This window comes from Ciona robusta, chromosome 2 (assembly GCF_009617815.1).
Source record: "Ciona robusta chromosome 2, ASM961781v2".
In the NCBI taxonomy this organism is placed as follows: domain Eukaryota; kingdom Metazoa; phylum Chordata; class Ascidiacea; order Phlebobranchia; family Cionidae; genus Ciona; species Ciona robusta.
Genome location: NC_143236.1, coordinates 8,462,374 through 8,474,935, shown reverse-complemented (window position 1 = coordinate 8,474,935; position 12,562 = coordinate 8,462,374). Strand labels below are relative to the sequence as shown.

Genomic DNA, 12,562 nt, shown 5'->3' with positions numbered 1-12,562 from the left:
TCAGAATATTTATTGATCAATTTCTTATTTAATTGGAAAATCCAGGAGCTGTAAACCTTGCAAAATTTTCAGAAAGGCACCATAGGCACCAAACCTGGGGTGGCAGGGTGGACAGGACTACTTTGGAATTTTCTGCACTTCATTTATCAGTTTTTCATTTATCCGTTTAACCTTAACTATTCCTGCCCTTTTACATTTATAGAGAAGATAACGCCAATACCCTGCACCTTATAAATTAGGTCATTATTGAAATAACAATCTTACTTGTTAATATTGCTTCCTTCTTTCAACCTTGCACCCGATGCTCCGGTCTTGGAAGATCTTTCACTCCCCGCTAGATCGACCAAACTAAGTTTACTCACTCTCTCTCCTGACACCTAGTGAGGAATATAAGACGTTAAAAAGTATATATATATATATGAAACAAGTAAATTTATAGGATATGCAGTTTTCGGTTTATTACTTTGTTTTATTTAGTTACTATTTTAAATAGAATTCATCCAAAATAATGATTAAATGTAACTAATTTATCCATTCTTGGCAGGTCAGCAACAGTCGTTATAACACGCGTAATCTGTTTCATACACCTCATGCCCGCTTACGAGTTACCACTTATGTAACTTTGTGGCGTTAAGTAACTTGCCTACGGACACAGACATCCCAATAGTAGCATAAAACATGGACAATAGCGATCAAAACACTAACCTCTGATTGCATGTAAAAAGCCTATATTTTTTTGGGGATGTTTTTTCTGTATTGCTCACAATTAGACAACCTATTTATTGACCATTGGACAAAGATATAAAAATCCAAACACTTACCCCAGATTGTATATCCACCATAGTATGGGTTACAATAAGCGTGAACACCGCGTGTGATCGAGATGACTCAGCATTCATCTTCGTAGCGGCGACGGTGCGAGATTTGCTTCCCTCGGACATCAATTCTTGTACATCTTGTGCCGTGCTCGCTACTAGTTGTTGTAAACCATCCACGTAAGGTCCGAGTAATTTGTGTTCGCGAACTTTCAAATGCTGCTGCTTACCACTGTGGGAAGGGGTGGGCTTAGTTTGGAATTAAACCTAATATGGTGTTTGTAATGGGATATTCTGTTGAACTGTTTCAACTATACCTGGGTGAGGTTCAACAATAAGGCAGGCCATAGATTTAGACCAGAGTTGGCCCATTACTACAAATTATAAGCCAAACCAAGTTCTATACTGTATGTTTCAGGTCCTAAAGTAAAGCACGTAATAGAATTTTATAATATAAGCAAAGGTTTTTGGCCCAGTAGTTTACTCTTTTATTGATGTCTTGTAGTGACGATGCTTATTGCTCGTTATATATATTGTAATGAATCAGTTTTGAACGCACGAGAAACTTGAAAGAGAACGGAAGAAGAAGGCAAATAAAAAGGGGCGTTTCGCAGACACACATAAATAAACGCTACAGTCTAACATATTTTGGGAACTCAAACGCCCCCAGTACTCACCCATTAGGGTCCAATAAATCCCTCACTTTCTCATTATATATCTCCATGTACGATACTTCCACTTTGAACGACTGACTCTCCTGTGTCTGATCTTGTATACGTAGAAATAAAGCATCGCACAGACGAGGTATCAACCCCGGTTTATCATGGCTGCCCATCATGGTGTAAGACTTACCAGATCCTGAATATATTGTTGGTTATTAAGTGGCAGGCCTCATTACAACATCATTGTAGCCTATAAAGTGTAGTTATATATAAGATAAATGCTTTCTAAATTGTGAGTCTTAAAAAGCCTTGGTGTGTTATCAAATTTTCACTTAGTGTGCTATGCTTATGAAAATTTTAATGAGTAACAAAACTGTATGAACTGCTGTTGTCTGATGTTTAACACTTGTCAAATGTCACTTTTTATAATAAATTTGGCCATCAAAGAAAATCAAAGTGACTTTAACGCATGGGTTAAGATAAAGCAGCTTACCCGTTTGGCCATAAGCGAATATACAAGCGTTGTAACCGGCAAATGCATTGTCAAGTAACTCTACACCAAGGCTCTCAAACACAAGGCTCTGGTTGGCAAACTTATCAACTTCATCTGGATCCATTGACCAAAAGCAATGGTCGAATGTGAATGTCTGAAACACAGGAACGCTTTTTAAGAAGTTGTCAATTTTTTTCAATTTTGGCTTTTAATGTCATACCATTTTATACCATTGGTTTAGGTTATGAATATATTTTATTATAAATGCCTATGCACAAAAAGGCTGGATATATTATTAGTTAGCCTAATCTATATGGGTGAGGTCCTTACCAAGAGGGCCTAGAATTTATGTTAGATTTTATGCATTACGCCAACAACTAGACAACTTATATATAGTAGGGTGGTAGAAGATGGGACAGCTTTAACACATAAAATCCTGATATCCTGGTCTTGTTTTCTACAATTAGCAAAGGTCTATGGAAGTCGTGAGGATACAGTTTTATAATTCTTTGAATGTTCTTTGTTAAAATGGGACAAGAAAATAGAATGAAAAAAGGGGTTCCATCTTCCCCCACCCAACTATATATAATTTGGTAAAATATAGTTCTAAAATTGGGTGTCTAATCGTTTTTCATTTTGAAATCCAAGTATAGCACTGGCTAATAAATGGTATCATGTGTGTCTATGTACATATTACCTTCGCATTAAGAAACGCAATATTGATATTAAAGGCAGTAAAAATAAATCATTCTGCGAACTGTATTAATTATTCATGCGTCTTATGGACTTGAATTGTTGGAGGTATAACTTGAATATTAAATGTGGGAGTTTTGCCTTTGGCTGGTTTCCTGTGCATTAAACTGCAGCATTAGCAGCAATTAAGGTAATTTTTATATACTAGTTTGGGGTAAGATGTTGAATGTTTCATTTCAATTTTATCGTCTCATTTGTTAGTAAAATATTATTTATTATTACAGAATTATATAACCGTATCTTCACGACTCTTAAAGGACCGTTGTTAGTTGTTTAAAATAAATAGGAAATATTGGGATGTTATGTGCTAACGGTATCCATATTACCCCACAAGGGCCTACAGTGGGTCATATTTTATATAGATAAGAGCCTACAGTGGAGCATATCACATGGTTAAGCATTAAGGCCCAAGTTAGGCCATTATCCTATTACCCCATTTCCATGGATTTTTATGCACTCGAAAATTGATTAATTCAATTTAATGCCAAAATAAAAACAACAACAAATAACTGTCATCTACTGCCTAAGTAGAATGTCCAGTGTGATTGAAATAAACTTTAAATCCCATGGGAGCTAGTACAATGCACTACCTACTCCCCAATGGCTTGTGATTGCAAATTAAACTCACCTTTGGTTGTTGTCTGTGAAGAATGGATGACATGAAAGAAAAAATAAAGTTCGAGGGTAAAACATAGAAATAGCATAATATGTAATGTAAATAACAGCATACAGACAATATAAATTAAGTAAAAAACAAAGTCACACACACTAAATTTAAGTAGTTAAACACAATTTTGCGCAGTATGTTTTAGTACTGTTTCAATATAAATGTTTTAAGTATCCTATGCTACATAAAAACTATAATGGCAAAAAGTGTGGGCTTATAAATAGTGTGGGGGCCTAAAATTGTGGGTCCAAAAAGGCATGGATAAACATAAGCCAATATTTAACTTTTGTTGTTTAAAAGTATCTCTAATCTGGTTACTTAAATTATGATGATAATTACTCATAGGCAGTCCACAACCAGACGGGACAAAAAGGGGGGGGGGGTGAATTAGTGGTTGTGTCACATGACATCTTGTGACAGGGGAGAAGTCTGCAGTCATGTTTTGCAAGTTACAATTGCAAAATAGTGGATTGACCTCTCTTAGTGTGCCACTGATCATAGAGTTAAAATAACAGTCAGTGTAACAAAGGTTGCACTCTAAATGTAGTACAGTGTACACCATTGACAAAAATATATAAATGTCAAAACACTTAAGCAGTATAAACCCACCCCTTTGCTGTTGTGGAAAGGATGGTTTGGTCTCCTTGCATGTCCACCACACATTCTGTGTTTAACCCAAGCTCTGAAACATAATGAAAATTGTAAGAGTTGTTGTATGACATGAATTCTGTAGGTATGGGTTTGTAGGTTTAGTATGACTGTATGACTATTATGGATTTATGGGGTTATGTTTCTGCAATACCTTCAGCACTGTGGGCATGGGAGTGGCAACCATAGATAAGTCACTCAAGTTCCCACCCACGAGGATATAAATGACCAAACCAACCAAAAGTCATGTCTGCTTATCCACACACTGCAATAGCTTCAGCAACTCGACTGTGGGCATGGGAGTGGCAACCATGGATAAGTCACTCAAGTTCCCACCCACGAGAATATAAATATTCAAACCAACCAAAAGTCATGTCGGCTTATCCACACACTGTAATACTATGAGCACGGAAGTAACAACCACTCAAAAACCAAAAGTAGTAACCTAAATCCTCGGGCCAGGATAATGAAGTACACAGCCATGATAATCCACCATGATTCACAACATGATCACTTTATTTAAAGATAAGTGGGCCTCTGATTCATACCATATACCTTAGGCTATAACTTTAAACCTTTTGTATTCGCCAAAGGTGTAATAACTAATATGTCTTCATTACTAAATTCTAAATTGGTAGTTTTACATTATTACTATTACTTGTTGTAAAACTGCAAATATGGAAAATATATTTTCTAGTTACGATTTAATTCTAAACAATGGCAACTATCTCATGTATTTACTAATGTCATTATACTCCTAAATCACTGATCTCTTTATTACTTTTTAAACAACAAATGTCAGATGTAAATTTATATATATATATTATTTATGAATGATAAATTAGCTAGTTAAAAATATATTTGTCGAATTTTTCAAACATAAATTCATTACCTCCATGAACATGTTTAAATATATATTGGCAATTCTTTTTCTTTGAATTCACCTTTTCATTACTATATAGCCAATAACAACACACAATAAAACATTTTAACAAATTGCATGCACTTAAGTGTATTGTTGGTATTAAAATGGAAACCCCACTAGATCAATAAGTAGATACAACAACCATAGGCACCAAACATTTAAAAACGTAGGGGAGGCAGGGATGGTTTGACGCCCTTTTCCATGTAACAAATCTAACTTCTAATATTTACTGATTAATTATTTAGTTCAGGGAATTCCAGGGTAGGCCTGCCCACCTTGCCACCCCAGGTTTGGCGCCAAAGCACATCCAGCTTAGTTGGCAATAATCCTGATTGTTAAATGTTATGTCACTTCCTATTTAAAGAGTTAGCAAACAAGAGCCATTGTCTACGAGGTGTGGGTAATAATAAAGCACTATGAGGTAACATTTACTCAGCCATAATGGTGGGAACAGGAAACAGGGAAATGCTTTTTGTGTGAAACACACAACAGAAAATTTATTTAACTTTTAATTCAAATTAAGACCAAATGAAAAACATGGTTAAATTTATTTACTTGTAACTAAAATTTACACCAAATAAAAAAATAGTGAAATTTATTTAGCTTTAATAATTCAAATTTAAACAATAAAATACACAGTGAAATTTATTTAGTTTTTAAAACTCAAATGAAAGTATCATATCAACCTAACAACATAGTGACATCACAATGATTATGATGTGGTAACAACATTATTATGTTGGTGCAAATATTACCAAGTGTCCACAAACCACTCTGCCAATGATCAAAGGTTGTTGTTTTATTTGTCAATACTTAAGTTGTAAATCAAGTTGTAAATTTAAAGTTTCTATTCTATATGGCTGAGGTTCTATGGCAGGACATGTAAGGGGATTTATGCCAGAGTTGTCCCACTATCCCAACATTGTATATGCGCATTTTATTCTATATGGGTGAGGTTCTAGTTCTACAGTAAGGTATACCATGGGACCTAGCCCTAGGATTTAGGGCAGAGTTGGTCAATTACCCCAACATTGTATATTATGCACATTCTACTTTATATGGTTAAGATTCTACAGCAAAGCATGCCAGAGAACATACGACTTATTTTAAGACAGAGTTGACCCATTACCCCAAATTATATCGTGATCTATTCTACATGGGTGAGGTAATATGGCAAGTCACAAGTTTCATTAATTAATTAATAAACCAGAGGCCCTAGATTCCTTAAATAAATACACATGGCTGCAAAATCCAGTTGTTTAAAGAACTTGCAAGAATAGAGCGATATCACATAAGCTATTACATCCTCTATTGGTGCTTTTACAATATCTTGATTCAGCCACCAATACAACAGCTTATATAACTTTGTATGCTTAACATACATAATTATGATGTCATAATGAACGTTGTGGTGTCAAAAGGTAATATTAACACTGACTAGTAATATGGTAAAGAAAGTGGTATTACTCATCATACTACTATAGTATCATAGTGGCCATTGTTCAATCACATGAAGCGGAATACGTTCTATTGTTATGCAATCAACAAACTTTTCTTTGAATAAGCGACACTTGAATGAACACGGTAAGCTGAGCAAATAAGTTTGAAAATAAACCGTAGTGAAGTTTTTTGTGTAACTAGCAATTTAAAATGAATATTCAATATTTATGTCACAAATCTGTTAATGACATCACAATAGTAATAGCAAAATGCAGCAAGAATATGAGAATATTACTTTAATAATTGTAACTATGATGAATTCTGTGAATCTGGCCCTGATCTAGTGCTCATGAAGTTGGATGACTTTTGTAACGAAATAACATTCAGTATCAAGTGGTTCAAAATAAATAACCAACAAAAATCAAGCCCAACGAATAGTGTTCCATTAAATATACATTTCATCTAAATTGGCATCATTGGCCTCTTGTTTAAATTGAACCGTAAAAGCATGTAATGTTATGACTGGAACTATTATGACTGATCTATCTCCATATGAGGGAACAATGGCTATTGTGGGAAACAAATAAATAACTATATAGCATCTAACATATCACGATTTGACGTTTGGTTTCCATGTGACATTTACATCCATGCTTTATTGCTTTGTAAAGTAAATGTTCTTAGACTTTACACTAATGGAACCACTTGCTTATTATTAAACAACTCTTGGCATGTCTGTGTATTTAACTTAAAAAAAATTACGTGTTTAATTTAATTTTGAAAAATAATTGTGTATTCAATTTAGAAAATAAAATTAAACTAAAATATTTTTGTACTTGTTTAAAGTTTTTTGGAGCCATTGTAAAAAGCTTGTTAAATCCATATTAGGTGACTGTCAGTTTTAATTCTCACTCAACCATCCATGTTAACTCTCACAAATATCATCCAACACTCCATAGAATAAACACAATAGAAAGTAGAGTCTCATGTTCAAGTATTGAAACACTATCTTATGAGACCATGGCTAACCAGGGGTTGGGTAAAGGTGGCTGTACACAGTATCCGGCATGCGAAGTCGTATGCAAACCCATTACCGAGTTTTGCATGCGGCAAAGAAATCCGGACAAAACAGACAGAATGGACGAATTCCGGATACTGTGTACAGCCACCTTAAGAGGGCTTGTGGGGTCACGAGGTTCAACTGTATGGTGGCTGACTTATGTGTAAGCTGTAAGTGTATGGATGATATTAATGGCTAGTTACTAGTACTACATAGGCGACAACCCAGGGAATATTATTCAGTAAACAAACAAACATAAAAATGCCAAACTTTTATAAACACAGGGCAGAGTTTTAAGACATGCATTCCTTTGAAACAAATCTAACTTATTGTTTGTAAAGTTTATGAATTAATGTGCACGAAAATGAATAAGCCAGTCTGCCTCCCCGCTAAGTTTGGTGGTGGATATAAAAGAAAATCCAAGTAACAAATTCGAAGTTTATAACAATAGTGGTTCATGACTTAGGGTACCACTTACCCAATTGCCAGAAAATGAAATAAAATCCTGAATTGTGTGCAATATCACGTTAACTTTTCCAAAAGTGAAACAGAGGTCTTTATGAAATAAGAAGTAGAACCAACTAAGTACTTTTATTGTATTCAAACTGCCAGTTAAATGGAAACATCCTCTCAGAAAATAGGGCAACCAATTAGCGCTTACGCTCAAAAGAGCGATATTATTATTGACACAAACCATTTGTTTAATTATCTGGTGATGCGAAAACGTAACCAACAAAAATCAAGTCCAACCACTAGTAGTGATAGAGAAACCATTTGTTTAAATGATAATTAATTGCCCACCAACTCACCTAAACTAACATTTGGTTTTCCCACCCTAAGAAAACAAAAAAAAATATATTTTAATCTTAACAAAAGCACTTCTACGGCAAGTCCCACGCATTGTCAAAATTTATATCTTGATCAACAAAAAAACAAAATTTATCTCGGGATTTTATCTTAACAAAAGCAGTATTTCGAGACAGTTGTCTAGTGACGTATTATCTGTGGTCTAAGTTGACCTTCTCACAAATATGAACTCATAACACCTATGTGGCAAACCTCTTTCCATGCTAAGGCCTACTTTATGAATTTTCTTGATGATGAAGTAGAAACAAATTAAATTATATAGGTTATATATATTTATATATAATATCTATATTTAAATAATGTATTATTCATAAAATTCTAAGCTCGTAATAAAATAAACCTAAAGTTTGTTATGTTTTTTTGTTATACAAATTCAACAACCACAAAATATCAAGGTAAGGTTAAAGGAATTGTAATAACAACTTAAAAAGTCAGAGAAAAGTTGCCCAAAATGAAATTTACATAAATAATTACAAACATGTTTAAAGCGAAATAATCCTTTCCAGACATTTGTGCTCAAAGTATATGAAAGTCATTGATCAATAAAAGCTTAATAATTGATGTCACAATTCTACTTATAGTGGAAAGTTAAGTAACAATGTAACGATTCAGGTTTCAAAGAGATAATTACAGAATAATTAGATGATAATCAATCTATGACATCACAATGGTTACATTGGATTGATTGTTTAACAGGTTTGATGGAACAGACAAGAAACAAAGGGCATTATTACATACATAGACGTCACATTTTTAATTTTTAGTAAGTCTGGGGCAAAAACACAGTTACGCTTATAGTTGTCAAACATAGGAAACCTCATTGATTAATGTGGTGAATGCAATATACTTTGGCTCTGCTTGTTTGTATAGACACATAACAGCAGGGTAAAATCTGGGGTGACATTGTTAAAACACAGTTACACTCATAGTTGTCAAACATAGGGAACCTCATTGATTAATGTGGTGAATGCAATATACTTTGGCTCTGCTTGTTTGTATAGACACCTAACAGCAGGGTAAAATCTTGGGTGACATTGTTAAAATACAGTTGCACTAAATAGTTGTCAAACGTAGGGAACCTCATTGATTAATGTGGTGAATGCAATATACTTTGGCTCTGCTTGTTTGTATAGACACCTAACAGCAGGGTAAAAGCTGTATTACATTTAAAACTGGGGTGCTAAAACATAGATGATGTCACGGTAACATTATGCCCATGTATTATGTGTTGATGAATATTTTTAATTAAAACCTGCAGTATTATTGCATATATAATTAATTATTAAACCAAATGAAACTCATTAATTTACCTAATGATGTTTATGCTATGCAAGAAATTAGAATATTCCAAGATATATCATTGTTTAATTAAAACATTTTAATTATTGATAAAGGTATACCCTTATACACTATTATACAATGCATAATACAGATAGTGCATTATATCAGTGGAGTGGCAGACTCATTTAATAAAGTACATTTGTTCGTTATACACAATGTGTGCTTGTGTATAAGCATAAACTGGACAATGGTGAATTGGTAAATATGTTTCGTTTCCAAATCTTTTAATTTAAGAATATTTTTACAGTATTCTGTTACTTCTGCTACCAGACATAATGTGTTGAAATGATTATTTATTATTCCAGTTTGTTTATGTTTTAGTGTATTGCACATTATAGCAAATTTTAAAGCATACCACTGTTATACACACTAATACTGAGTGCTCCTTAACCTTTTAACACACAGACAATTAATAAAGCCCATGCTTAAAATACTTCAATAATGAAGCATTGTTTATGGATTGCGTTTACAAAATTAATTAATCAACGGTAAAAATACAGTTGACCATCAACAAAGGAAATCCACTAAGACCATTGGAGGGCTTTGCTATTGTTTACATTTAATCCAATCTTTTGATTGGTCCAGCAATATAATTAATGCACATGACAAACAAGGACCATTGTTTGCTCATACAGAATGGACTTTAAACCGATGTTACTCCCAAACCTAAGTATGACATCATAGAACACAAACAAACTTAGTTATTTGTTTTATCATGGTATAAAGGTTGTAACGGGACAACTAAACAAAGCAATGATATTGACAAATTCCACCTGTGCATTTTTGGACTTTAATATTAAATATTGTTGGGTTTTGTCAATGATAACCATATTACCATGATTGTAAACCTACCATATTGTCAATTGTTTATGTAAGTTTGAATACACCATTGTATAATGGCATATAGTACAATAATACACAATTACATAATATGTGTTTTTATGCTTTATGTAATAAAGTGGTCTATTTAATGTGTTGGGTTTTTTCATGGTATCCGTGTTATCATGATTGTAAATAGGGATGCACATTACAGAATTTCGAATCCGTGAGATTCGAATCCTTTTGTATTCGAATCTAATTACGGGATTCGGTATTCTGTTTAATGACGTCATTACACGTCATCTCATATACTATATTAACAATTTTTAAAACTTATTAATTTTGAAAAAAAATATTTTTGTGTTTGTGGGACTTTCGGCAGTAAACGTTTCGCAACGTCTTTTCATAGCCTGCTATACGTTTCATGACGCAAAAACTACCCAATAGTACAATTTTTGATCATTCTACAGCTCATGACCCAACAAGGCTGCTATGAAAGGGTCAATAAACTGACTTTTGTGGGTAACATTTTTTTTTTCCTATAAATATAAAAAGATTCGAAATTCTAGATTCGGAATTCTAGATTCGAATTAAAGTATTCTAGGATATCCTAGAATACCTAATTATTCTGTAATGTGCATCCCTAATTGTAAACCTACCATATTGTCAATTGTTTATGTAAGTTTCAATACACCTTTATACATTTTATATTGCCAAAAGGTACAACAATACACAATATATGTTATTATACTGTAGGAATAAAGAAGTCTATTTAATATAAAACAACATAACAAAGCATATTATGATTAAAATAAATATTAAGAGATATCCATGACCATTGATATTGATTGTTATGCAAGAAATGCCAAAGTGACTTAACATTACATACTCAGTACAAAGCAAATACCAGCGGCTTAAGGATTATCCTTTGTAGTCAAGTATGTCTCAAGCATTCTTAGTGTTGTAAGACAAGTTGTATGCCTGGTACATAGGTGGTACATGGACAAAAATCAAAACACACACATATAATATGGTAGAAGCCAATGAAGTATTGCACAATTATTCTGTTGGTGTTGTTACAGGCCTGATGATCTGGCATAAAAATCTACAATGATTTTAACAATGTTTTGTTTACCATGGAGTAAATTTTGTTCTTGTTTTTTATAATGTGCCACAAGATCATATATTACATCAACATTGTTTAACAACGGCCTGTATAGAGGCATCCAACTGGATTTATTCAATATATTCTCTTAAAAATCATAATACTACGATATCGCATAAAAGTTTAATTCAGTAATTGCCGTTACAACTTACAAGACACAAGCAAACCCTGATAATGCCGTATGGCGCAGGAAACGGCTGTCTTTTAAGAACACAATGAGTTGTACAAAAACAAAACTGAGAGAAAATCCCTTTCACAATTATAATACACCTGGCGGTAACAACATATGCAAATTTTAAGCTGGTGACCAGTGAAAATTTTGGTTTCCAAAATTACTAGTAGTCGCTGTCTAATTTTTTTGCAAAAAAAGTTGGGCATTCATGCCCAAAAATTAACTTTGAAAATAATATTATAATATACAATGCACCAAAAATATACATAATCAAGTTATCAACAACATATAGTAGGGTGGGGGAAGATTGGGCACTTTTAGCACATAATATACAAATATCCTGATTACGTTTTAAACAGTTAACGACGGTCTATAGGAGTCGTGAGGAAACGGTTTTATAATTCTTTAAATGTTCTTTGTTAAAATAGGACAAGAAAATAGAATGAAATGGTGTCCCATTTTCCCCACCCTACTATAAATCAACACACACCCATCTTACCTCTTTTATTAAAAGGTCTCAATCTCACGGCCACTTTTACTTTGCTTGAACTCGATGGTTTCGTCATATTTGTCATAAAATTGAACTAAAAATAAGCTTTTTATTCGTTTATCTTCCTTCATTAAGTGCTCAGTAACATCTTTGTTTGTATTTCCACTTGGTTAAAATCAGATGTTAAATCAACATAGATATCCTGTTTAAGAACAATGGTTTGTTTATGTTTTGGTAGTGCAGAC

At 33.4% G+C, this 12,562-nt stretch overlaps 1 protein-coding gene across 2 annotated transcripts in view; it reads right to left on the bottom strand.

Moving 5' to 3' along the window:
• Positions 1-12,544, bottom strand: part of LOC149740896 (kinesin-like protein KIF13A) — a 32,512-nt gene extending 19,968 nt beyond the window's left edge. The window contains exons 1-7 of one of the 2 annotated variants that reach the window (XM_089873453.1): positions 12,327-12,544; positions 4,000-4,072; positions 3,352-3,364; positions 1,971-2,124; positions 1,493-1,673; positions 822-1,047; positions 265-377 (exon numbers count right to left, since the gene is read on the bottom strand). In XM_089873453.1, the coding sequence (XP_089729579.1) occupies positions 265-377; positions 822-1,047; positions 1,493-1,673; positions 1,971-2,124; positions 3,352-3,364; positions 4,000-4,072; positions 12,327-12,402 (836 nt within the window). In that variant the 5' untranslated portion in view covers positions 12,403-12,544. Of the gene's footprint in view, positions 1-264; positions 378-821; positions 1,048-1,492; positions 1,674-1,970; positions 2,125-3,351; positions 3,365-3,999; positions 4,073-4,192; positions 4,212-12,326 lie in introns of those variants that run through there. The other variant, XM_089873454.1, reaches the window with a different exon arrangement.
• Positions 12,545-12,562: the final 18 nt, after the last annotated feature.